This window comes from Salmo salar, chromosome 15, assembly GCF_965601325.2.
Source record: "Salmo salar chromosome 15, fSalSal1, whole genome shotgun sequence".
NCBI lineage: Eukaryota > Metazoa > Chordata > Actinopteri > Salmoniformes > Salmonidae > Salmo > Salmo salar.
Window position 1 is genome coordinate 17,268,538 of NC_138305.1, and position 27,044 is coordinate 17,295,581.

General features: G+C 45.8%; 2 protein-coding genes across 2 annotated transcripts in view; one reads left to right on the forward strand and one right to left on the reverse strand.

The window, feature by feature from the left end:
• The window catches only part of LOC106591101 (ras-related protein Rab-10), a 37,354-nt gene extending 24,647 nt beyond the window's left edge, over positions 1–12,707 (reverse strand). The window contains exon 1 of the mRNA XM_045695471.2: positions 12,079–12,707. Within this exon, the coding sequence (XP_045551427.1) occupies positions 12,079–12,205 (127 nt within the window). The 5' untranslated portion in view covers positions 12,206–12,707. The remainder of the gene's footprint in view (positions 1–12,078) is intronic.
• Positions 12,708–23,578: 10,871 nt separating this feature from the next.
• The window catches only part of LOC106570995 (kinesin-like protein KIF3C), a 31,630-nt gene continuing 28,164 nt past the window's right edge, over positions 23,579–27,044 (forward strand). Inside the window, exon 1 of the mRNA XM_045695472.2 lies at positions 23,579–25,969. Coding sequence (XP_045551428.1) covers positions 24,551–25,969 — 1,419 coding nt within the window. The 5' untranslated portion in view covers positions 23,579–24,550. The remainder of the gene's footprint in view (positions 25,970–27,044) is intronic.

A 27,044-nucleotide genomic window follows, 5' to 3' on the forward strand; every position in this document is an offset into this window, starting at 1 on the left:
AAAACCCTGAGACATTTTCTGACAGGAAGTGGATACCTGATGTGTTGTATTACCTTTAAACCTATCCCATTGAAAAACACAGGGGCTGAGGAATATTTTGGCACTTCCTATTGCTTCCACTAGATGTCACCAGCCTTTACAAAGTGTTTTGAGTTTTCTGGAGGGAGATCTGACCGAACAAGAGCCATGGAACGATGATGGCCCATTAGACACCTGGCGCGCGAGTTCATGTTGGGTACCCTCGTTCCAATACGTTATAAAAGAGAATGCATTCGTCCACCTTGAATATTATTCATGTTCTGGTTAAAAAAGGCCCTAATGATTTATGCTATACAACGTTTGACATGTTTGAACGAACGTAAATATATTTTTTCCCCTCGTTCATGAAGTGAAGTCCGGCGGGCTTAGATCATGTGCTAACAAGACGGAGATTTTTGGACATAAATGATGAGCTTTTTTGAACAAAACTACATTCGTTATGGACCTGTGATACCTGGAAGTGACATCTGATGAAGAGAATCAAAGGTAATGGATTATTTACATAGTATTTTCGATTTTAGATCTCCCCAACATGGCGGCTAGTCTGTATCGCAACGCGTATTTTTCTGGGCGCAGTGCTCAGATTATTGCAAAGTGTGATTTCCCAGTAAGGTTATTTTTAAATCTGGCAAGTTGATTGCGTTCAAGAGATGTAAATCTATAATTCTTTAAATGACAATATAATATTTTACCAATGTTTTCTAATTTTAATTATTTAATTTGTGGTGCTGACTTGAATGCCGGTTATTGGAGGGAAACGATTTCCTGAACATCAACGCCACAGTAAAACGCTGTTTTTGGATATAAATATGAACTTGATAGAACTAAAAATGCATGCATTGTCTAACACAATGTCCTAGGAGTGTCATCTGTTGGAGATTGTAAAAGGTTAGTGCATAATTTTAGCTGATTTTATGGTTTTGGTGACGCCTGTCTTTGAATTGGCACAACATTACACACAACTCTTGTAAATGTACTGTCCTAACATACTCTAAATTTATGCTTTCGCTGTAAAACCTTTTTGAAATCGTAAAACGTGGTTAGATTAAGGAGATGTTTATCTTTCAAAGGGTGTAAAATAGTTGTATGTTTGAAAAATTTGAATTTTGACATTTATTTGGATTCAAATTTGCCGCTCTTGAAATGCACCTGCTGTTGATGGAGTGCACCACGGGTGGGACAGGGAGAGGTTGAAAATGTCAGTCAAGACACTTGCCAGTTGGTCAGCACATGCTCACAGTACACGTCCTGGTAATCCATCTGGCCCTGCGGCCTTGGGAATGTTGACCTGTTTAAAGGGCTTACATCGGCTGCGGAGAGCGTGATCACACAGTCGTCCGGATCAGCTGGTGCTCTCATGCATGTTTCAGTGTTATTTGCCTCGAAGCGAGCATATTAGTAGTTTAGCGCATCTGGTCGGCAGCTCTTGGCTGTGCTTCCCTTTGTAGTCTGTAATGGTTTGCAAGCCCTGCCACATCTGACAAGCATCGGAGCCGGTGTAGTACGAGTCAATCTTAGTCCTGTATTGACACTTTGCCTGTTTGATGGTTCGTCTGAGGGCATAGCAGGATTTCTTATGTTGTCTGTAATCCATGACTTCTGCTATGTACGTAGTCACTGTGGGGACGACATCATCGATGCACTTACTGATGAAGCCAGTGACTGATGGGGTGTACTTCTCAATGCCATCGGAAGAATCCAAGAACATATTCCAGTCTGTGCTAGCAAAACTGTCTCAACAGTAAATACAGACACCGGGACATCTATAGAGAGGGGTTGTGGTGAGAGGGGTCGTGGACAACTTAAAACAACCTTGTCAGATTATTATTATTTTGTATTTTTTTACTTGTCCAGGATTAGAGGACACGCGTTAATGTCGAGCCCTGTACTATGCCCCATAGTAGAAAAGTTTACCTATTCTACTGGTCAGCTTGTCGTTCTGTGCGAGAAAGAAATAGCCTATTCCAAACAGAATCTGGGACGACAGATCCCGAATTCATACAACCAATTGGCCTTGGCTACATAAAACAAACAACTTTAAAAAGCAATGAGTCTAATGCAATAGAGCAGAATGTTTAGCTTAAAACGTTGATCACCTATTATTTATTCACATGAGTGCAGCAACGAGTACAAGGCAGTAAGCTGCGCGTGACCGTTACTTCCATAATGCAATTAGCGGGAAAACACTTGTCGAAAGCACACTGCACTTGAGTGGTATCATGCGACAGAAGAAAATGTTAGAAATGTAGAAATAAGTGAGATCTAAAGATGCAACAACTGGCATGGCTTGCTAATATGACTAGGATTATCAACAACTAGCATGGCTTGCTAATGCTAATATGACTAGGATTATCATCAACTAGAATGGGATGCTAATATGACTAGGATTATCATCAACTAACATGGCTTGCTAATGCTAATATGACTAAGTTTAAAGTTCGGTTACTGGACAATGACAGAAAGTTGATTTGAAAACCAATGAAACATGAGCGAAACCATACTGGTTTCAATTGAAGCCTTTAGCCTAACATAAATGATTTGATACTTTGAAGCAACTTAAGACATGCCTCATAATATGAAGTAAAACTTTCAGGTTTCAAACAATTAAGTATGTTTTCAAAATGCATACTGCCTCCAGCTCATTGCAAAGTTGTGTGACATGCTAAAGCCTGCCTACTGTTGCCTATATGCACATGAATGGTGAATGTGAAACACACTTCAATTACCAGCTGAAAAGTACAAAAATACGAGCTCTTTTTAATCGTGGCCATCAAGACTGTTAACACATGACTGCATTTAGAAATGTTGTGCAATGATTGGGCTTCTAAAAGCATGTTTCACTCCTGTGTGAGGAGTAGCAGCCACAGGGGCTGTGTGAGGAGGTGCAGCCACAGGGGCTGTGTGAGGAGGTGCAGCAGCAGAGACAGTCTATCTGTATACTGTGTGATATAGGCTACATAACGACTAATCAAATCAAAGTTTGTCACGTGCTCTGAATACAACAGGTGTAGACCTTACAGTGAAATGCTTACTTACAGGCTCTAACCAATAGTGCAAAAAAGGTATTAGGTGAACAATAGGTAGTTAAGAAATAAAACAGTAAAAAGACAGGCTATATACAGTAGCGAGGCTATATACAGGCACCGGTTAGTCAGGCTGATTGAGGTAGTATGTACATGTAGATATGGTTAAAGTGACTATGCATATATGATGAACAGAGAGTAGCAGTAGCGTAAAAGAGGGGTTGGCGGGTGGCGGGACACAATGCAGATTGTCCCGCATATTGGCTAACTGTGCTATCTAAATTTCATTCCACTAATTTATGCAAATTAACCTATAGACATAAATATTTCACCAACTGGTGTTTCCATCAATGAATAGGCTAAAAAGCATTATTTTGCAATGGGATTTTTTTCCCTTCTCCCAGACAATTAGCCAGTGGCAATTTTATTAAATCGGCTTTTCAATAATTTTCTACCAGTCAAAACCAGCTAACGGATGCCCTGACGCACAGACACACAGAGAGATACTCCTTAACTTTCACTATCAATCCAATCGTTCTGATGAAGAACTCCGCTGAAACTGACTGCTAGATAAGTACTATGACGGGAGAGTTACTGACTGAAAACAGATTCTAGGTTCAAACTGCTTCTGGTTAAGGAGAGGAGAGAGAGAAATGGTCAGGTTCAAACTGCTTCTGGTTCAGGAGAGGAGAGAGAGAAATGGTCAGGTTCAAACTAAGGAGGCAGAGGAAAGGTGCGTTTATTTTTATTTAACTAGGCAAGTTGGTTAAGAACACATTTTCATTTACAATGACGGCCTACACCGGCCAAACCCTAACGACGCCGGGCCAATTGTGGGCCGCCATATGGGGCTCCCAATTACGGCCGGATGTGATACAGTCTGGAATCGAACCATGGTCTGTAGTGACACCTCTAGCACTGAGATGCAGTGCCTTAGACCGCTGACCAACTTGGGAGCCAGAAGAAAGACAGGAGGATGCTAGAGAGAGGGCGAGCGAGAGAGCGAGAGAGGGCGAGAGAGAGAGAGAGGGCGAGAGAGAGAGAGGGCGAGAGAGAGAGAGAGGGCGAGAGAGAGAGAGGGCGAGAGAGAGAGAGAGGGCGAGAGAGAGAGAGAGGGCGAGAGAGAGAGAGAGGGCGAGAGAGAGAGGGCGAGAGAGAGAGGGCGAGAGAGAGAGAGAGAGAGAGAGAGAGAGAGAGAGAGAGAGAGGGCGAGAGAGAGAGAGAGAGAGGGCGAGAGAGAGAGAGAGGGCGAGAGAGAGAGAGAGGGCGAGAGAGAGAGAGAGAGGGCGAGAGAGAGAGAGAGAGAGAGAGAGAGAGGGCGAGAGAGAGAGAGGGCGAGAGAGAGAGAGGGCGAGAGAGAGAGAGAGGGCGAGAGAGAGAGAGAGAGAGAGAGAGAGAGAGAGGGCGAGAGAGAGAGAGAGAGAGGGCGAGAGAGAGAGAGAGAGGGCGAGAGAGAGAGAGAGAGAGGGCGAGAGAGAGAGAGAGAGGGCGAGAGAGAGAGAGAGAGGGCGAGAGAGAGAGAGAGAGCGAGCGAGAGAGAGAGAGAGAGGGCGAGAGAGAGAGAGAGAGGGCGAGGGCGAGAGAGAGAGGGCGAGAGAGAGAGAGAGAGGGCGAGCGAGAGAGAGAGACGGCGAGAGAGAGAGAGAGAGACGGCGAGAGAGAGAGAGAGCGGGCGAGAGAGAGAGACGGCGAGAGACGGCGAGAGACGGCGAGAGAGAGAGAGACGGCGCGAGAGAGAGAGAGACGGCGAGAGAGAGAGAGAGGCGAGCGAGAGAGAGGGCGAGACGAGCGAGAGGGCGAGAGAGAGACGGCGAGAGAGAGAGAGAGGCGAGCGAGAGAGAGGGCGAGAGAGACGAGCGAGAGAGGGCGAGAGAGAGACGGCGAGAGAGAGAGAGGGCGAGAGACGAGCGAGAGAGGGCGAGAGAGAGAGACGGCGAGAGAGAGAGAGGGCGAGACGAGCGAGAGGGCGAGAGAGAGAGACGGCGAGAGAGAGAGAGGGCGAGCGAGGGCGAGAGAGAGAGACGGCGAGAGAGGGCGAGACGGCGAGAGAGGGCGAGACGGCGAGAGGGCGAGAGACGGCGAGAGAGAGAGAGGGCGAGCGAGAGAGAGAGAGACGGCGAGAGAGAGAGAGAGAGGGCGAGAGCGAGAGAGAGAGGGCGAGAGCGAGAGAGAGAGGGCGAGAGCGAGAGAGAGAGGGCGAGAGCGAGAGAGAGAGGGCGAGAGCGAGAGAGAGGGCGAGACGAGAGAGAGGCACAGCGCGAGAGAGAGAGAGAGAGGGCGAGCGAGCGAGAGAGAGGGCGAGAGAGAGAGGGCGACACGAGAGAGAGGGCGAGAGAGGGCACACGGCGAGAGAGAGAGAGGGCGACAGCGAGAGAGGGCGAGAGAGAGAGGCGCGCGAGAGAGAGAGAGGGCGCACGAGAGAGAGAGGGCGAGAGGGCACACGAGGGCGAGAGAGAGAGAGGGCGACACGAGAGAGAGGGCGAGAGAGGGCACACGGGCGAGAGAGAGAGAGGGCGACACGAGAGAGAGGGCGAGAGAGAGAGCACGGCGAGAGAGAGAGAGAGGGCACACGAGAGAGAGAGAGAGGGCACACGAGAGAGAGAGAGGAGGGCGACACGAGAGAGAGAGGGCGAGAGAGGGCACACGAGGGCGAGAGAGAGAGAGAGGGCACACGAGAGAGAGAGAGAGAGGGCACACGAGAGAGAGAGAGAGAGGGCGCACGAGAGAGCGAGAGAGGGCACACGAGAGAGAGAGAGAGGGCACACGAGAGAGAGAGAGAGAGGGCACCGAGCGAGAGAGAGAGAGGGCGCACGAGAGAGAGAGAGGCAGACGAGCGAGAGAGAGAGAGGGCGAGGGCAGACGAGAGAGAGAGGAGACGAGCGAGAGAGAGAGAGAGGCGAGCGAGAGAGAGAGAGAGCGGGCGAGAGAGAGAGAGAGCGGCGAGAGGGAGAGAGAGAGCGCGAGAGAGAGAGAGACGGCGAGAGAGAGAGAGAGGCGAGGCGAGAGAGAGGCAGGCGCGAGAGAGGGCAGACGAGAGAGAGGGCGAGACGAGAGAGAGAGAGACGAGGCGAGAGAGAGAGAGAGAGAGGGCACACGAGAGAGAGAGAGAGAGGGCGAGAGAGAGAGAGAGAGAGGGCGAGAGAGAGAGAGAGAGAGGGCGAGAGAGAGAGAGAGAGAGAGGGCGAGAGAGAGAGAGGGCGAGAGAGAGAGAGAGGGCGAGAGAGAGAGAGAGGGCGAGAGAGAGAGAGAGAGGGCGAGAGAGAGAGAGAGAGAGGGCGAGAGAGAGAGAGAGAGAGAGAGAGAGAGAGAGAGAGAGAGGGCGAGAGAGAGAGAGAGAGAGAGAGAGAGAGAGAGAGAGAGCGAGAGAGAGGGCGAGAGAGAGAGAGAGAGAGAGAGCGAGAGAGAGAGGGCGAGAGAGAGAGAGAGAGAGAGGCGAGAGAGAGAGAGAGAGAGGGCGAGAGAGAGAGAGAGAGAGAGGGCGAGAGAGAGAGAGAGAGGGCGAGAGAGAGAGAGAGAGAGAGAGCGAGAGAGAGAGAGAGAGAGGGCGAGAGAGAGAGAGAGAGAGGGCGAGAGAGAGAGAGAGAGGGCGAGAGAGAGAGAGAGAGAGGGCGAGAGAGAGAGAGAGAGAGGGCGAGAGAGAGAGCGAGAGAGAGAGAGAGAGAGGGCGAGAGAGAGAGAGAGAGAGGGCGAGAGAGAGAGAGAGAGAGGGCGAGAGAGAGAGAGAGAGAGGGCGAGAGAGAGAGAGAGAGAGGGCGAGAGAGAGAGAGAGAGCGAGAGAGAGAGAGAGAGCGGGCGAGAGAGAGAGAGAGAGAGAGGGCGAGAGAGAGAGGGCGAGAGAGAGAGAGGGCGAGAGAGAGAGAGGGCGAGAGAGAGAGAGGGCGAGAGAGAGAGGGCGAGAGAGAGAGAGGGCGAGAGAGAGAGAGGGCGAGAGAGAGAGAGAGGGCGAGAGAGAGAGAGAGGGCGAGAGAGAGAGAGAGGGCGAGAGAGAGAGAGAGGGCGAGAGAGAGAGAGAGGGCGAGAGAGAGAGAGAGGGCGAGAGAGAGAGAGAGGGCGAGAGAGAGAGAGGGCGAGAGAGAGAGAGAGAGAGCGAGAGAGAGAGAGAGAGGGCGAGAGAGAGAGAGAGAGAGGGCGAGAGAGAGAGAGAGGGCGAGAGAGAGAGAGAGAGAGGGCGAGAGAGAGAGAGAGAGAGGGCGAGAGAGAGAGAGAGAGAGGGCGAGAGAGAGAGAGAGAGAGAGAGAGAGAGAGAGAGAGAGAGAGAGAGGGCGAGAGAGAGAGAGAGGGCGAGAGAGAGAGAGAGGGCGAGAGAGAGAGAGAGGGCGAGAGAGAGAGAGGGCGAGAGAGAGAGAGAGGGCGAGAGAGAGAGAGAGGGCGAGAGAGAGAGAGGGCGAGAGAGAGAGAGAGGGCGAGAGAGAGAGAGAGGGCGAGAGAGAGAGAGAGAGAGGGCGAGAGAGAGAGAGAGAGAGGGCGAGAGAGAGAGGATAGGGGGTTTCCGGTGGTGGTGTATTTTGAGAAGTAGCTGCATGACTCTGAAGGTATGACTGCTGCGTCAGAGAGGGGGGAACACTCCTATTACACTGCACACACACACCTATTGGGCTATACTGACGTACACACTGCCCAACTCTGTGGCCAGTAAAGGTTACTGCAAGCTCCACTCTGTTGCTCTGTGTGGGTGGACAGGGATTTGGAGCCATGATATCCTCACTAGTCCCACTACCATTAACAAGGGGGTGAAAGCAACGTTTTTTCTTATGTCATTTAGCTAGCTGGCAGCCTGGCTATAGCGTGGCTACAAACATAGCAAGCTAGCTGTTTTAGCTTACCTCATCTTCAAGTCAAATAATCAGATGTATAATAAAAACATATGCCCTATTGTTCTACTTGCTGGTGTAACCTACAACATTATCCCTGTTTAATACAGTGTGTATTCACTCCAATATCAGCTAAAAATAGATCATGTTTTGGTAATGGAGACGAGCAGGCTACATAGAGTTGGTTCTACCATGTCACAATAGCCTGGAATCACTAGTTATTACTTCTAAACAAAATACATTTTGGGTGAATTGTTGTAGTTTGGTTTACCATTTGAATAGTAACCAAAATAGCAGGGGTTTCCAAACTAGGGATCGCCTGATATGAAAATAGGGTCACGGGAGAATTTCCAAAATCCGGAAGAAAAAAATATTATATATATTCTAATATCATCTTTGTATGTCAAAATCAATGTAATGTGGTTAACATTAATCATTGTAATGTGGTTAACGTTCATCTAAATGAATCATTCCAATCTAAGAGATACAAGTCAACGAGAGAGCATCCTAATGGGATCATGGGAAAAGGCAGAATTTGAACGTTGTACTTGAATCATTCCCATGGTGAATGACTAGGCCCACTACACTATGAAACCACACACTATTGAATCATTCCCATGGTGAATGACTAGCTACACTATGAAACTACACACTATTGAATCATTCCCATGGTGAATGACTAGCTACACTATGAAACTACACACTATTGAATCATTCCCATGGTGAATGACTAGCTACACTATGAAACTACACACTATTGAATCATTCCCATGGTGAATGACTAGGCCCACTACACTATGAAACCACACACTATTGAATCATTCCCATGGTGAATGACTAGCTACACTATGAAACTACACACTATTGAATCATTCCCATGGTGAATGACTAGCTACACTATGAAACTACACACTATTGAATCATTCCCATGGTGAATGACTAGGCCCACTACACTATGAAACCACACACTATTGAATCATTCCCATGGTGAATGACTAGCTACACTATGAAACTACACACTATTGAATCATTCCCATGGTGAATGACTAGCTACACTATGAAACTACACACTATTGAATCATTCCCATGGTGAATGACTAGGCCCACTACACTATGAAACCACACACTATTGAATCATTCCCATGGTGAATGACTAGCTACACTATGAAACTACACACTATTGAATCATTCCCATGGTGAATGACTAGCTACACTATGAAACTACACACTATTGAATCATTCCCATGGTGAATGACTAGCTACACTATGAAACTACACACTATTGAATCATTCCCATGGTGAATGACTAGCTACACTATGAAACTACACACTATTGAATCATTCCCATGGTGAATGACTAGCTACACTATGAAACTACACACTATTGAATCATTCCCATGGTGAATGACTAGCTACACTACAAAACCACACACTATTGCAGGGACTTTAATATTACCGGCCGCAATTAATATGGTGAAAATGTGTGGGGAGACAGAGGCACAGAAACTCACATCAATGCCTGTCAGATAACACCGTTAAACTAAGAAGTTATACTCTGATGAATGACTCAACTCTCCAGATGATGCTCACCAAATGGACGTTAGCTGTGAGGACCGAGATGCCGATGCATTGACTTCTGTTGGATATACCTGTTGGGGGATGCTGTTCATGAGGACATATTGTTCTTTCTCATGACTCCAGAGCATGAAATGGCATATGGGATGTTCTGTGTTGCGTGGCTATATTGATGAAAAACAGATTCCATGGGATGGAATGGTGGGCTTTTGTACAGATGGGTCTCCATCCATTACGGGACAGAGGACAGGCCTCTACACTATAGTTATGGATGGGTCTCCATCTATTATGGGACAGAGGACAGGCCTCTACACTATAGTTATGGATGGGTCTCCATCTATTACGGGACAGAGGACAGGCTTCTACACTATAGTTATGGATGGGTCTCCATCTATTATGGGACAGAGGACAGGCCTCTACACTATAGTTATGGATGGGTCTGCATCTATTATGGGACAGAGGACAGGCCTCTACACTATAGTTATGGATGGGTCTGCATGTGTGACACATACAGTGACGCACACACAGACAGACAGACACAGTCACACAGACAGACAGACACAGTCACACAGACAGACAGTCACACAGACAGACAGTCACACAGACAGACAGTGACAGTGACAGTCAGACAGTGACAGTTAGACAGTGACAGTCACACTGACTTCTAACCAGCTGTAGTCTGTATTGGGTTTGGTACAGTCTGGTGGTGACTGTAGCCTGTCTTGGGTCTGGAACAGTCTGGTGGTGACTGCAGCCTGTCTTGGGTCTGGTATAGTCTGGTGGTGATTGTAGTCTGTCTTGGGTCTGGTACAGTCTGGTTGTGACTGCAGCCTGTCTTGGGTCTGGTACAGTCTGGTTGTGACTGCAGCCTGTCGTGGGTCTGGTACAGTCTGGTTGTGACTGCAGCCTGTCGTGGGTCTGGTACAGTCTGGTTGTGACTGCAGCCTGTCTTGGGTCTGGTATAGTCTGGTGGTGACTGTAGTTTGTAGTAAAATCTTTGAAATGGTTGCAGTTATATTTTTGTACAGTGTAAATAAGCTAGCATTTATGAGGCCAGCAAACACATTCCTCACCACGCTAGGAAAGCATTTCCTCCAATGTTAAAAAAGAAAAAAAGTTCCTTGCTCCCAAAACACGTTTCCTGGAGAGTGATGATGTCGCCCCCTGTAATGTGCTTTCAGTAGCCTGTGCCTCCAGGCTGAGGAGGAATCCTCACAATACGCCCCCGACCACCTCCTGAAGTGGTCAGTGCAGCTAGACCGGTCTTTTCAACGCGCTCATCATATTCTGATAGCAAAAGTTGCATGTAAGTTTCAAGTGTAGACAGCCATCTAGACCCAGCCTCCAACTGGAAACTCAAGAAAAAAAAACGAGCTCCGACAGGGAAAAAATGTTTTGAATGGTCATCCAACTCGGAATTCGAAGTTGGGAACTTTGCCATCATCTTCCGACCTGAAGATCACTGACAGGTTACCAGTTGTCTTGAAAGCACCATGAAACCATTTGCCAGCTCATGTGTGTGTGAAGCTGTATTCAATGCTCTCATCGCTGCCATCACATCCAACCTAAATCGATATTTGGTTTTAATGCAGATGAGAGCACTGAATCCAGCATCACACAGATACGGCCACGCAAAGGGTCGTCTAACATGAGTTTTATGGTGCTTTCAAGACAACTGGAAACTCTGAAAATATTAGGTCAAATCATGATATCAGTGATCTTCAGGTCAGAGCTCTAGCAAGAGGCCTGAGTTCGATTTGAGATTTCGAGTTGGTTGACCTTTGAAAACTATTTTTCCCAGTCAGAGCTCGTTTCCCCCCCCCCGAGTTCCCAGTTGTTTGAACGCGGCAGCAAAATACAGAGTGACGCCATCATCATGAATTGTTTATGATTTCAGAAGAGTAATTTAGCAGATGTTTTTATAATCTTCCTCGCAGACCAACACATACAGAGATCAGTGAAAGCTAGCTAACAAAGCCCCTTGCCGGACAACTATGACTAAAAATGTGTATATAGTGTACGAATTGATATCATTAGCCAGTTAACGGCCCATTCTACGTGCTAGCTAGCTAACTGGAAGGCTAGCACAGTCGGTTGGCCTGGCAAGCCAGCATTTCGAAATACATAACCGGTTATACTACGTGGTTTCTCTGAAGCTAGACTAGTTAGTTGGCACTTGAGGGCCACCAGATAGCTAGGTAACGTTAACGTTAGTTAAGTCTACACATTGTATATGTATGTTACCCAACCAGCTAGTTAGCTAGCTAATGTTAGCTAACAAATAAGTGAAACTTTAGAAATACGACCGGCATAATGTACCAGAACAACCTGGTTGGTCTGTGACTGACATGTCATTTTAAAGGTTAAACGAACCATTTAGTACACTAACTAGCTAGTTTGGAGAGTTCAGCAAACTTGCGGAGTGGGCCTTTTTGTTAGCTGCTAGCTAACAAGCTAGCTATTCAGCGAACGTCAGTTATCATGACAGTTTAAATAACTACGTTAGCTAGTTAATGGTGATGATTTGTTAGCGAGAATTTGACACCGCAGAATCCACACAGCTGTGCCCCAGTAGTGTTGACACCCCCGCCCAAGAGACCCAGACCAGAACCCTGCAGTTGGCCGCTCACCTATGGTGGAGATGAAGGTGGTGTTGAAGGCATCGTCTGAGAATCGGAACAGCACGCAGGTCTTCCCCACGCCCGAGTCCCCGATCAGCAGGAGTTTGAAGAGCAGGTCGTAGGTCTTCTTCGCCATCGATAGACAAGTTGTGTTCGCAGGACAGAGCAGAAACTATCTACCGCAGGTCTAGAGCCAGCCTGAGTTACAAGCAGAGGAACGGTGTGTAATATTTGAGTTATGTTGATATCTAGTTGGCTAGTTAGCTATATACCACCAGGGGTAGTGTGTCGCAACAGTAACCGAAGAGTAACAAAACGGGTTCTCTTACAGCATTTGAATTAAAAACCACCCCACAAAAATTGTATCCCGTGTGATTCCCCTTTTCCACTCTTTCTTTCTCTCGCACTGTCGGGACAAAATGGCTCCCCTCCCCGACTTACTCTTTCTTCAAACTACCAGCGAGCTCATTAAAATTATTGGAATTCCCCGTCATTACAACCGCCTCAGGACTTGCGATCGAGAAGAAGTATAAATTTTCGGAGGTTAAAAGTGTGTCAATTAACGATCTTGTTACAATTATTTGTTTTGTCGATGATTAGACCCCGAAATAAACGACAGCCGTGACGTCGCCTTCAAATGCAGGCACCACCGCGACACCCTAACCCGCCTGTTTCCCGCCCCTTCTGTCAAAATCTCGCTCGGTGATTTGCTCAAATCACTGCTTTTCAAATATACAGCTGAACCCGATTGGTCAGATTGTCATGGAGTAAAAAGGCGTAATTTAGGTTGACTTGTAGAAAGGGCAAATGTTTTTCTGCATGACCATTCCGGAACAATCCCAGGCTCGGACTCTCCGTTCCACTACAGATAGAACAACGAAACAGATATTTACCCGGATGTATAAATGTGAAGCATCCGGTTGGTGTTTCCCCTCTACCAAATATGGTGGTGAAAGGAAGCCCAATGGAAGCCTAGTGCCCGGCAGTTGGAGAAAATGGGGCGAGATGGATTTTGGCCGATATTCTGCTCATTTTAATAGCCTTTTCTGTTTCTAAAACTAAAATATGTTGTGGACAAAGTTTTCTAGACTTTATTCTTTGCCAAAGTTTATTAAAAAATGAGTTGTTTAGAAGGAGTACAAGGGCGAATTGAATTATTGGACACGAACGCTTCATGGAGTAGGCGTTCCCTAACGGAAATATGCAAATACATGGTAGAACGCGCCAATAGGCTCTCGCTAGCTCGTGCTTGTCCTGCCCACTATGATTCATTTGCTGCCGTTGGAAACAACAGGCTGTGGTCTATCTTGGGTTATTTATAAAAATCTTTGGTTCCACTGGTGAAAATGTAACTTAAAAAAAAATCCAAAATGGCCGCCTGTTTCCGTCCGTGCTGGTTGGGGTGTGTTTGCTGGTTGGTGTCTGGCCAGAGGTTTGACGATCCCAGCTATGAGTCAAGCTGAATGATGTCATAAATTATCATGTTCATCTGGTGGGTGTTTCCAATCACTCTACATTCTACTACTTTAGTACAGTTTCTGTACTTTCCACGGGGCACTGACTTTTCTTATTATTCAGACCAATAATAACACATCAAACATAACAATAATAGTTTCAATTTCCCTCTTCTAAACAGACAGTGTCTGGGGTGCCTTCAACACAAGAATGCCATTAAAAAAAAACCCAGAACTGTCTCTTTTGGTTTGTTCATGACCAACTCATCACTCTGACAACAGGAAGTAGACATAACTTCAGCAGATCCATTGTATTGACCAGATACTCAAGTAGCCACTCTAACAAATAAAATAAATGGGAGGAGGCAAGATTAGGTGGGGCCACTCTAGCCAATGAGAGGGCAGATATGCGTGGCACAACTCCAATCTAAAGTGTTTTTTTCTCAAAGTTGCCAGGATGTCACGTGTCCTACGTATCAATACACTCGAAACAACCTAAGCATTATGAAACTTATATTTGATCAAATACACCATACGTAGCAAATAAGCCATACACATTTCTGTTAACCAAGTTCCTCCATAAAAAAAACTCCTCGCTTGTCGAGCAAAAAAAAACACCACCTACTGGAGAAGACAGATTTTGGGCCCAGTTATCCCTCTCGCTTCACCTCTTCCTCTCTGACTTCACTAACTTACTGACTAGTGATGGGAAGTTCAGTCTTCACTTACTAACTAGTGATGGGAAGTTCAGTCTTCACTTACTGACAAGTGATGGGAAGATCGGGTCTTCACTTACTGACTAGTGATTGGAAGTTCAGTCTTCACTTACTGACTAGTGATGGGAAGATCGAGTCTTCACTTACTGACTAGTGATGGGAAGTTCAGTCTTCACTTACTGACTAGTGATGGGAGGTTCAATTTGTTGATTGCTAGGCATCCAAATAAGATTCTTTCTAGATGCATTTGAATTGAGTTCTAGTTGTGGTCGCACCCGGACTAGAATGTGAACGACTCTTGACAGAATGCATTGCTTGACTGCCGTGAGGGTGATAAGACACAAAGTCATTCACGAACTGCAGCCCCCCAAACAATTTGTTCTGGAGTTGGAGTTTGTTGAGCAGAGGCTGTGTATGTCTTGGTTCCACAAAACTGTGTCCATCATAACATTCAATATTGAATTCATTGCATTCATTCTTGCACCACGTGATCAATGATTAGTTCTAAACATGTGTTTTTCTTGTCTATGCTCATGATCTATTTCCCTGCGTGCATCTGACAGAGAGTTGGTGGTCGGAGGACATCTCTGGATCCGCTGAGCCAAGGAGCGTGTATTAATCCTGCTGTAGGACTCATTGCGGCCAGCACTAGCAGGTCAAACAAACTATTAAAATGAACGAGTCACTCAGAAAAATGAATCATGACTCTCGAGTCAGTAAAAAGACTTCTTCAAAAATAGCGAATCGTTTGTGAACTGTAACTCATCTTTACTGACCAGCAGTGTGTGTGTGTGTGTGTGTGTGTGTGTGTGTGTGTGTGTGTGTGTGTGTGTGTGTGTGTGTGTGTGTGTGTGTGTGTGTGTGTGTGTGTGTGTGTGTGTGTGTGTGTGTGTGTGTGTGTGTGTGTGTCTAGTATCTAACTACAAACTATCCAGATCTGTGTACACTACTGTTAAACCAGTGTTTCTGAAGGGAATTAATCAATCAACCAGGGTATGCTCTCTAGCCCTTCAGCCAAGCACACACATGCACGCACACACACACAAACACACACACACACACGCAGTAAAATCAAGACATCCCTCAACATGTTCTGAACTTGTCTCCCACCAGTCGCTCTGCTGCCATCGCTGGTGAGCTGATGAACTGCAGGCACTGCATCATCACTAAGAACCAGCAGGTGGTACTGTTGTTTCATATTTCATTACCTGTCTCCATCTCAACAGTCCACATTGGGGTTTTCTCGTTTGTGAAAAAGACCATCCTCCATCGTCTCTCCTTTGTGCCGGAAACCGATAAGTGGTCGAGTAGTGTGTCGATTCGTTAGTAGACAAATGGAAGACTGTCCTCCCCTCTCGATAGCCACTTTTCTAAAAGCGCGAACCACCGCATTTAACCATGGCAAGGTGACTGGGAATATTGTTGAATACAAACAGTGTAGTTATTCCCTCTGTAAGTCATTCAAACAGGCAAAATATCAGTATAGAGACAAAGTGGAGTCGCAATTCAACGGCTCAGACACAAGACGTATGTGGCAGGGTCTACAGACAATCAAGGATTATAAAGGGAAAACCAGCCACGTCGCATCGCATCTGGTGTGAGGGGACAAAATTGACATGCGCGCGTGAAGTCTGGTCAGCATGTAAGAATGCTGTTCATTGACTATAGCTCAGCATACAACACCATAATACCCTCCAAGCTCTTCATCAAGCTCGGGGCCCTGGGTCTCAACCCCGCCCTGTGCAACTGGGGCCTGGACTTCCTGATGGGCCGCCCCCAGGTGGTGAAGGTGGGAAACAACACCTCCACTACACTGATCCTCAACACCGGGGCCCCACAAGGGTGCGTATTCAGCCCCCTCCTGTACTCCCTGTTCACCCATGACTGTGTGGCCATGCACGCCTCCAACTCAATCATCAAGTTGGCAGACGACACAACAGTAGTAGGCCTGATTACCAACAACAACGAGACAGCCTACAGGGAGGAGGTGAGGGCCCTCGGAGTGTGGTGCCTGGAAAATAACCTCTCACTCAACGTCAACAAAACGAAGGAGCTGATCGTGGATTTCAGGAAACAGCAGAGGGAGCACCCCCCTATCCACATCGACAGGACCGCAGTGGAGAAGGTGGAAAGCTTCAAGTTCCTCGGTGTACACATCACTGACGATCTGAAATGGTCCACCCACACAAACAGTGTGGTGAAGAAGGCGCAACAGTGCCTCTTCAACCCGAGGAGGCTGAAGAAATTTGGCCTGGCCCCTAAAACCCTCACATACTCTTACAGATGCACAATTGAGAGCATCCTGTTGGGCTGTATCACCACCTGGTACGGCAACTGCACCGTCCACAACCGCATGACTCTCCAGAGGGTGGTGCGGTCTGCCCAACGCATCACCAGGGGCACACTGCCTGCCCTCCAGGACATCTACAACACCCGATGTCACCGGAAGGCCAAAAAGATCATCAAGGACATCAACCACCCGAGCCACTGCCTGTTCACCCCGTTATCATCCAGAAGGCGAGGTCAGTACAGGTGCATCAAAGCTGGGACCGAGAGACTGAAAAAAAGCTTCTATCTCCAGGCCATCAGATTGTTAAATAGCCATCACTAGCCGGCTACCACCCGGTTACTCAACCCTGCACCTTAGAGGCTGCTGCCCTATATACATAGACTTGGATCACTGGACACTTTAATAATGGAACACTAGTCACTTTAATAATGTTTACATTCTGCTTTACCCATTTCACATGTATCTACTGTTTTCTATTCTACTATATTTTAGTCAATGCCACTCCTACATTGCTCATCCTAATATTTATATATTTTTTTATTCTACTATTTTACTTTAGATTTGTGTGTATTGCTGTGAATTGTTAGATATTACTGCACTGTTGGAGCTAGGAACACAAGCATTTTGCTACACCTGCAATAACATCTGCTGAAAATGTGTATGTGACCAATAACATCTGCTGAAAATGTGTATGTGACCAATAACATTTGATTTGATTTGATTTTCATGGAGAATATGTGCATCCTGTGTAACCTACAGCTGGAGAGTTGTGAAGTATTCCACACCCCCTACAGCTGAAGAGTTATGAAATATTCCACACCTGTCAGAGGGAGCAATTGTATTAGTTTTGGTCAGGACGTGGCAGAGAGGTTTGTGTTATGTGTAGATTGGTTGTTGGACTCTCAATTGGAGGCAGGTGGTTCTAGTTGCCTCTGATTGGGAGTCCTATAAACAGGTGTGTGTTTTTCTTTGGGGTTGTGGATAGTTGTTTTTGCACTGCGTTTAGTATAGCCTGCAAGACTGTTGTACTGTCGTGTTTCTTGTTTTTTCCCGTGTATGCTTTATTCTAAAGTAATTAAAAGATGAGCATCCACATTCCCGCTGTGTATTGGTCCTCCCTTTAACAAAACAAAATTTTCTGTGACAACACCCCCTTTAAATCAGCTTTGTTTTCTCAGAGGAAAAAAACATGCACACGTTTAAAAACAATATGATACTTATTGTTTTATCTATAAAATGTCTTAACTAACTTAATTTGTTTTATTTTTATGAATTTACACATTTATTTTGGGATCCACCCCTGTAAACGTAATTTATTTTGGCATCCACCCCTGTAAACGTCATTTATTTTGGCATCCTGCCCTGTAAACGTTGTTTATTTTGGCATCCACCCCTGTAAACGTCATCTATTTTGGCATCCACCCCTGTAAACGTCATTTGTTTTGGTATCCAGCCCTGTAAACATCATTAACCTAATGTCGTGGGAGTGGAGAAGGACCATCTCATTTCAAGCAAGCACATTTCCATCCACGTTCACTCTCCTTGCTGTCATGACTCTCCTGTTAAGATCTGTAACCTGATCCTGTAAGGATCAGGTTACAGTGAGTCCGCTGTACAGCGCCCTCTCTCTCCTGCAGAAGGGGAATTGTAGTTAAAAATCACACACAGAGAGAGATTTTGTAGTACTGTGACATCCAAGATTGGATAATGAAACAATATTTCAGTAATCCAAACAGTTGGAATGGTCCAGCAGTGGTCCAGCAAAGAAAGACAGCAGTGGGATGCAGGGTGGTATGCTGCTGGCTGGGGCCAATAGGGATGCAGGATATTAATGTTTGAACAAGATGGCGCTGACAGACACGGTAACCCTGTTTCTAGCTCCTAGCCAACCTTTGCAGTCATTTCTTTGTGTGATTTATATATTTAATTATTTACTCAGAACGTTTCTTGTATCATTACCTACAGCCGAAAATTACTTTTGGACATTAGATCGGCTGATACTCACCAGAAATTTGTGCCGAAATTCATCTTCCCTGACCTGGATCCATTGTTTGAACTTCCCAAGGCATCTCTATTCATCCCGGGGGCTGCACCAAAACACCAATGCAGGAGAAGAGGAAGTATAAGTGTTGCCCTAGTCAGACTCAGGTGATGTGCATACCATCCATCGCTTCTGAGTATATTACTCGCTAACGTTCAGTCACTGGCCAATAAAGTAGATGAGCTCAGGGTGTGGATCTTCTTCCAGAGAGACATCAGGGACTGTAAAATGACACAGCAGGGGTTCAAACTGTAGAACCCAGTTCCTACATTTGAATATAAAAATTGATTTTATCAAACAAAACTATGCTACATTTTATCTCTGGGACCCTCAGAATGAAAAATCAGAGCAAGATTACCAAATGTAAGTACATTATTTACCTTCAGAGGTGAATGCATCAAACCAGTTGCCATGATAAAAGTTTTGTTGTTATTATGCACTCTCCTCAAACAATAGCATGGTATTTTTTCACTGTAATAGATACTGTAAATTGGACACTTCAGTTAGATTAACAATGATTTAAGCTTTCTGCCCATATAAGACATGTCTATGTCCTGGAAAGTTGGCTTTTACTTACAACGTAATTCTAGTAACGTTAGCGCACGTTAGCAACAACCGTCCCAGTATAGTGACACCGATCCCGTAGAGGTTAATAAATTACATCTGAGGAAAATGCTATTGAAATTCTACCAACTCATCTCTTGTGCTGCACGTGCATCACAAACTCTTGATCATTGCTACTCTCCCTTCTGGGACAGCTTCAAGTCCCTCCCTCTTCCTCCTTTCGGCAAATCAGATCACACCCCCATTCTGCTCTTCCCACCTAACAGCAGAAACTTAAACAGGAAACACCCGTGATAAGGGACTGTTCAACGTTAGTCTGACCAGTCGGAATCTATGCTTCAAGATTGTTTTTGATCACACAGACTAGGAAGTGTTCCGGGTTGCATCTGAGAACAGTATTGACGTATGCACTGACTCAGTGACTGGGTTCATCGGGATGTAAATAGAGCATGTTGTTCTCACTATGTAAATTGTAACCAAAAACCATGGATAGATAGCAGCATCCGCGCAAAACTGAAAGCGCGAACCACCGCATTTAACCATGGCAAGGTTGCTGGGAACATTGACGCGTACAACCGGACCAGCTATGACCTCCATAAAGCAAACAAAAAGGCAAAACAATAGTACAGGGACAAAGTGGAGTTGCAATTCAATGGCTCAGACACATGATGTAAGTTGCAGGAACTTCAGACAATCACGGCACAGCCAGCCACATCGCAGATGCCTCGCTCCCGGATAAGCTAAACACCTTCTTCGCACGCTTCAAAGAAAATAACATTGTGATGTCGATGCTGGCCTTCTCCGCTCACAAGGACTGTATGCTCTCGTTCTCTGTGGCCAACGTCAGTAAGTCACGTAAGCGTGTTAACCCTTGCTAGGCTGCCAGCCCAGTCAGCATCCCAAGCTTCATCCTCACTGACAATCTGAAAACGCTCTGAATTTACGAACTCCCAGAACACACTCTGAGCAAACTCTGGCACTCCGGATTGAAATTACAAACAGCAAGATGTCTAACTAGTAATTTGTTATGCTAACAAGCTAGCAAGAGGTTGCATAGCAACAGCATCAACTTCCGGTAGACAGGGCTAGCGCTAGTACTAATACTTAAATGAACTAATAGTATATAGTATGTAGTATACAGTATGTTGTATTGCTATTCGAACACAGCTATTGTCTAAATGACTGGTAGAAACACATTCATGACCATGGGGGGGAGTTGTCCCCAACACTCATCCAACATATTACTACTTTACTCAAAAATGATCTCAATTTATCTCTCTAAACAAGTGGATTATTTATCTTAAGGCTGCTTTCCTACTTGTATATTTTAAAATATAAATATAGATATGACTTAATTGGAATATATCTACAACATTTTCAAAATTTCAAAATTTTGATCAACTTACCACAAAATAATTTATTTGAAATATCTCCAAAAGTTGTGATAACAGAGGATTTTTTTGTTGTTGAGCAAGAGCAGTGGCAGCCAGGGAAGGTGTTGGGAAAATAATTTGGTGACATCTTGTGGTTTTGATGTGAATTACAGAGGGGGGGGCAGTTACCCATGGGGGTTAGTTACCCCCTAGTACCCTACTGTCCATACCGTCTATACACACAATTATATATAGTGACTTCGGTAAAGTATTCAGACCCCTTGACTTTTTCCACATTTTGTTACGTTACAGCCTTAAACTAAAGTGGATTAAAAAAAAAATGTCAGTAATCTACACACAAAACCCCATAACGTCAAAGTGAAAACAGGTTTTTAGAAATGTTTGCAAATGTATTAAAAACAAGAAATACCTTATTTACATTAGTATTCAAACCCTATGCTATGAGACTCGAAATTGAGAGGCACATGACAGGAGTTTGCCAAAAGGCACCTAAATACTCTCAGACCATGAAAAACAAGATTCTCTGTTCTGATGAAACCAAGATTGAATTTTATGGCCTGAATGCCAAGTGTCACATCTGGAGGAAACCTGGCACCATCCCTATGGTGAAGCATGGTGGTGGCATCATCATGCTGTGGGGATGTTTTTCAGCGGCAGGGACTGGGAGACAAGTCAGGATCAAGGCAAAGATGAATGGAGCAAAGTACAGAGAGATCCTTGATGAAAACCTACTCCAGAGCGCTCAAGACCTCAGACTGGGGTGAAGGTTCACCTTCCAACAGGACAATGACCCTAAGCACACAGCCAAGACAGTGCAGGAGTGGCTTCGGGACAAGTCTCTGAATGTTATTGTGTGGCCCAGCCAGAGCCTGGACTTAAACCCTTTGAACATCTCTTGAGAGACCTGAAAATAGCTGTGCAGCGACACTCCCCATCCAACCTGACAAAGCGTGAGAGGATCTGCAGAGAGGAATGGGAGAAACTCCCCAAATACAGGTGTGCCAAGCTTGTAGCGTCCTACCCACGAAGACTTGAGGCTGTAATCGCTGGTGCTTCAACAAAGTAAAGGGTCTGAATACGTATGCAAATGTGATATTTCAGTTTGTTATTTGTAATACATTTGCAAACATTTCTAAAAACCTGTTTTTGCTTTGTCAATATGGGGTGTTGTGTGTACAGTCGTGGCCAAAAGTTTTGAGAATAACACAAATATTAATTTCCACAAAGTGTCTTTAGATATTTTTGTCAGATGTTACTATGGAAAACTGAAGTATAATTACAAGCATTTCATAAGTGTCAAAGTCTTTTATTGACAATTACATGAAGTTGATGCAAAGAGTCAATATTTGCAGTGTTGACCCTTCTTTTTCAAGACCTCTGCAATCCGCCCTGGCATGCTGTCAATTAACTTCTGGGCCACATCCTGACTGATGGCATCCCATTCTTGCATAATCAATGCTTGGAGTTTGTCAGAATTTGTGGGTTTTTCTTTGTCCACCCGACTCTTGAGGATTGACCACAAGTTCTCAATGGGATTAAGGTCTGGGGAGTTTCCTGGTCATGGACCCAAAATATCGATGTTTTGTTCCCCAAGCCACTTAGTTATCACTTTTGCCTTATGGCAAGGTGCTCCATCATGCTGGAAAAGGCATTGTTCGTCACCAAACTGTTCCTGGATGGTTGGGAGAAGTTTCTCTCGGAGGATGTGTTGGTACCATTCTTTATTCATGGCTGTGTTCTTAGGCAAAATTGTGAGTGAGCCCACTCCCTTGGATGAGAAGCAACCCCACACATGAATGGTCTCAGGATGATTTACTGTTGGCATGACACAGGACTGATGGTAGTGCTCACCTTGTCTTCTCCGGACAAGCTTTTTTCCGGATGCCCCAAACAATCAGAAAGGGGATTCATCAGAGAAAATGACTTTACCCTAGTCCTCAGCAGTCCAATCCATGTACCTTTTGCAGAATATCAGTCTGGCCCTGATGTTTTTCCTGGAGAGAAGTGGCTTCTTTGCTGCTCTTCTTGACACCAGGCCATCCTCCAAAAGTCTTCGCCTCACTGTGCGTGCAGATACACTCACACCTACCTGCTGCCATTCCTGAGCAAGCTCTGTACTGGTGGTGCCCCTAATGAACTTTAGGAGACGGTCCTGGCGCTTGCTGGACTTTCTTGGGCGCCCTGAAGCCTTCTTCACAACAATTTAACCGCTCTCCTTGAAGTTCTTGATTATCCGATAAATGGTTGATTTAGGTGCAGTCTTCCTTGCCTGTGAAGCTCTTTTTGTGCAAAGCAATGATGACGGCACGTGTTCCTTGCAGGTAACCATGGTTGACAGAGGAAGAACAATGATTCCAAGCACCACCCTCCTTTTGAAGCTTACAGTCTGTTATTCGAACTCAATCAGCATGACAGGGTGATCTCCAGCCTTGTCCTCGTCAACACTCACACCTGTGTTAATGAGAGAATCACTAACATGATGTCAGCTGGTCCTTTTGTGGCAGGGATGAAATGCAGTGGAAATGTTTTTTGGGGATTCAGTTCATTTGCATTTCAAAGAGGGACTTTGCAATTAATTGCAATTCATCTGATCACTCTTCATAACGTTCTGGAGTATATGCAAACTGCCATCATAAAAACTGAGGCAGCAGACTTTGTGAAAATGTATATTTGTGTCATTCTCAAAACCTTTGGCCACGACTGTAGATTGATGAAGGAAAAAAACGATTTAATCAATTTTAGAATAAGTCTGTAATGTAACAAAATGTGTAAAAAGTCAAGGGTTCTCTAATTGCTCATTATTCCGGACTCTGAAATTGCTCCTTCTGATATTTCTTCATTTCTTAATTTACATTGTTTGAATTATGTGTATATTGTTTTGTATTACTAGGTATTATTACCGAACTGTTAGATGTAGAAACATAAACATTTAGCTGCACCTGCGATAACGTATGCAAATCTGTGAATGCGTCCAATAAATTTGATTTGACTTAATAATAAAAAACTCAATTTCCCATGGTCCCGTCATTGCGTTCTGCAGTGGGTGTAGCTGAATGAGGTAATGATGTGTTTGTCTCCTCTCTGTTCATCCTGAAACTCGCTCTCAGTTCTTTAATGGAGCCGTAGCATCTCCTCTGCGGTACGAGAGCATCAGGCTGTATCTCCGGGCACCAAGGCAGGATGAAAACCCGTTGGTATGTGTTTTTATTGACCGGGACGTGTGAAGGCGGAGCTGGCTTTATTATCGAATGAACCCCCCGGTTAACGGACAGACAACCGGACAGAATGCACCGGGACCTCAACGGAACCGTCGTGATTATTGATCTAACCCAGTGAGGTGTGTTTAATACCGCTAGATAACGCAAGCCGTTCTGTGGATTAAATCATATTGTTGACGGTGAGAAACACACTGATGGATTGGTTAAAGAATGAGAATATAATATCTACAACATTATTGTATAATAATCTATATGATATGGCCAGGTGGGGATTCTGCCAGAGAGATTGAAGATAAAAATAGACAGAGACAGAATGATATTCGACAGACTAATAAATGCACTAATATTTTAACTGTGGGACCGACGACAGATTCTGATTATTAATATTATTGATAAATAGGCTAATTTAATGTTATTTGTAAACAAGCTAATTTGTCATTAGCATGGCAGGACTAGAGGCCTGGTGTTCAGTGTTACGTTGTTATCATCCAGTCAGATAGGACTCATGTATTACTCTGTTACCTATTCTATATTTTACTGTTTGACTACACAAAGAACTAGTAAGTTCATTAATAATGACCTGATAATAACATGGTAGACCTATGAATTTGTTTATTTAGCACCATTGTGTTAAATTCAGTACTAGGCCACCAAGTGATACAGCAAGCTACATTATCCCAGTAGGATCATTACCTGGTAAATACCAGCAAGAACAGTGTCCAGTAAGGAGAAAGAGATTAACTGATAATAACAAATGTTAATTTCTATAAATCTCTAATAATAGTTAACTGAAAGCCACTTCAGATGTCTAAGGTAAAGAGTAGTGAGACGGTGAAGGTTGTGGTTCGCTGTCGCCCATTAAACCGGAAAGAGGCAGCTGGTGTTACCGGGACACCAGGAGGAAAGGGCGGGATCGTAGAGATGGACGTACATCGGGGTCAGGTGGTCTTACGGAACCCTCACGCTCTGCCCGGCGAGCCGCAGAAGACGTTTACGTTCGACTCTGTGTATGACGCATCGTCTAAACAACGTGACCTGTACGATGAGACGGTACGCCCGCTTATCCACTCAGTCCTGGATGGGTTTAACGGAACCATCTTTGCCTACGGCCAGACGGGCACCGGAAAGACCTACACCATGCAGGGGGCGTGGCTAGAGCCAGAGAGGCGGGGCGTCATCCCCAACGCCTTCGAACACGTCTTCACCCAGATCTCCCGCTCCGCCGCCGACCGCCAGTACCTGGTCAGAGCCTCTTACCTGGAGATCTACCGAGAGGAGATCAGGGATCTACTGGATCCCAACGTGCACGCCCCTCATGTCCCCAACGTGCACACCCAGCCCCCCCACATCCTGGAGCTGAGAGAGAGCCCGGAGAGCGGGGTGTATGTGCGTGACCTGACGTCATGCGTGTGTAAGAGCGTGAAGGAGATAGAGGAGCTGATGAACGTAGGGAACCAGGTGCGCTCGGTGGGAGCGACAGACATGAACGAACACTCTTCCCGTTCCCACACCCTGTTCCTCATCACGGTGGAGTGTTCCCAGACGGGGCCGGAGGGACGGCAGCACATCAGGGTAGGCCGGCTCAACCTGGTTGACCTGGCGGGCAGCGAGCGGCAGGCCAAGACGGGCGTCCACGGAGAACGCCTGAAGGAGGCCGCTAAGATCAACCTGTCTTTATCAGCGCTAGGCAACGTGATCTCAGCCCTGGCAGACGGGCGTAGCGGCCACGTTCCGTACCGGGACTCCAAACTGACCCGGTTATTACAGGATTCCCTAGGAGGGAACGCCAAGACAGTGATGGTGGCTACGCTAGGCCCCGCCCCCCAACACTACGAGGAGACCCTCACCACGCTCCGCTACGCTAACAGAGCTAAGAACATCAAGAACCAGCCAAGAGTTAACGAAGACCCTAAAGACGCCCTGCTCAGAGAGTTCCAGAAGGAGATCGCACGGCTCCGTGCACAGCTCAGCCACAGGGAAGGGAGGGGCAAACACAGGAAGGAGGATGGCTGTGACGGAGAAGGGGATGAGGAGGGAGAAGAGGAGGTGGAGAAGGAGAGGAACCTGCAGGAGGAGAGGCTGGAAGAGGAGAAGGAGGCCATCAGAGAAGATGGATCACTATTGGCTGTGGAGAAGCAGAGGCTTCTGGGAGAGAAGGAGATAATGATGGGAGATCTGAGGAAGGAGCGGGACACCACCGAGCAGTTGACTGCCAAGTACAAGGTACACACACACATATAGATAGTATTTATCCCTCCCTCCTCCCTTCCTCCTCTCCTGCTCGGCTCATCTCCCCTTCCTCTCTCACCCTCTTCCCCTCCTGCTGTTTCCTTCCTTCCTGCTGGATTTCTCCTTCTTACCCCCTTCCCTCAGCCCCAACCAACCCTTTAGTATGTGATTGTCTATTTCACTTTTGTTAAAACAAAGGGTCATAAAGGGCAGCCGAGAAGGCACACAGAGTTCATTAATATTAACAATTGATATGCTAATCCTTTGCACATGAACGTTCACTCATTCGGGAACAATTGCAATCAATATATATTTACGCTCAGTGTGTGTCGGGATCCTTGTTGGAGAGTTCTGTTCTGTTGGAGAGTTTTGTCCGCGTTCTCTCTCTGTTAGAATGGTTCTTTCAAAGCGACATTCATTAATGTCGTTATAGAATGGATGTTTCGTCGGTCTTCGCGTTCAATGATATAATTTCTAGCTGCAGACTATTAATTAATATCAAAGACTTGTTATTATTCTGTCGGTATCGATAGTCTAAAAGTTTAACCACGTGGTATAGTTAACTTTCAGTAGAGGAATTGGATGGTCAAAACTTGGCTCTCTCTTCTGAGGTAAGCTGGTCTCCAGAAAGTAAATCAGGGTGGGGGTTTTATACGTGAACATAGAACAGGCTTGTCACATGACGCCTGGTCCTGTCTGTGTCCCTGGGGGGGCATGCCGATGACTGATTTAAGCTTTGAACAGAAATACATTCTATCACATTAACATCAGTACATAGCATCTCAACGTATTACAAATATCTTTATCCTTATTAATACATTTTATACAACCATTTAGATGCAAGTCCCCATAGCTGAGGCTATTATATAAACAGTATTATGGTAATATGGCTATATTGTCTCTTCTGAGTATCACAAAATTTGTACCAAGCGGACCAGTTCGTTGCTGGATTCTTCACCGATCTTTTATACCTTCTCCAGAACATAAATGTCGTTCGGTTCCCCAATTCTGTGAGTTGGAAGAATTTCCTTGGTGTCTATGAAACCCCTCTGTGTCTCAACTGGGCCAG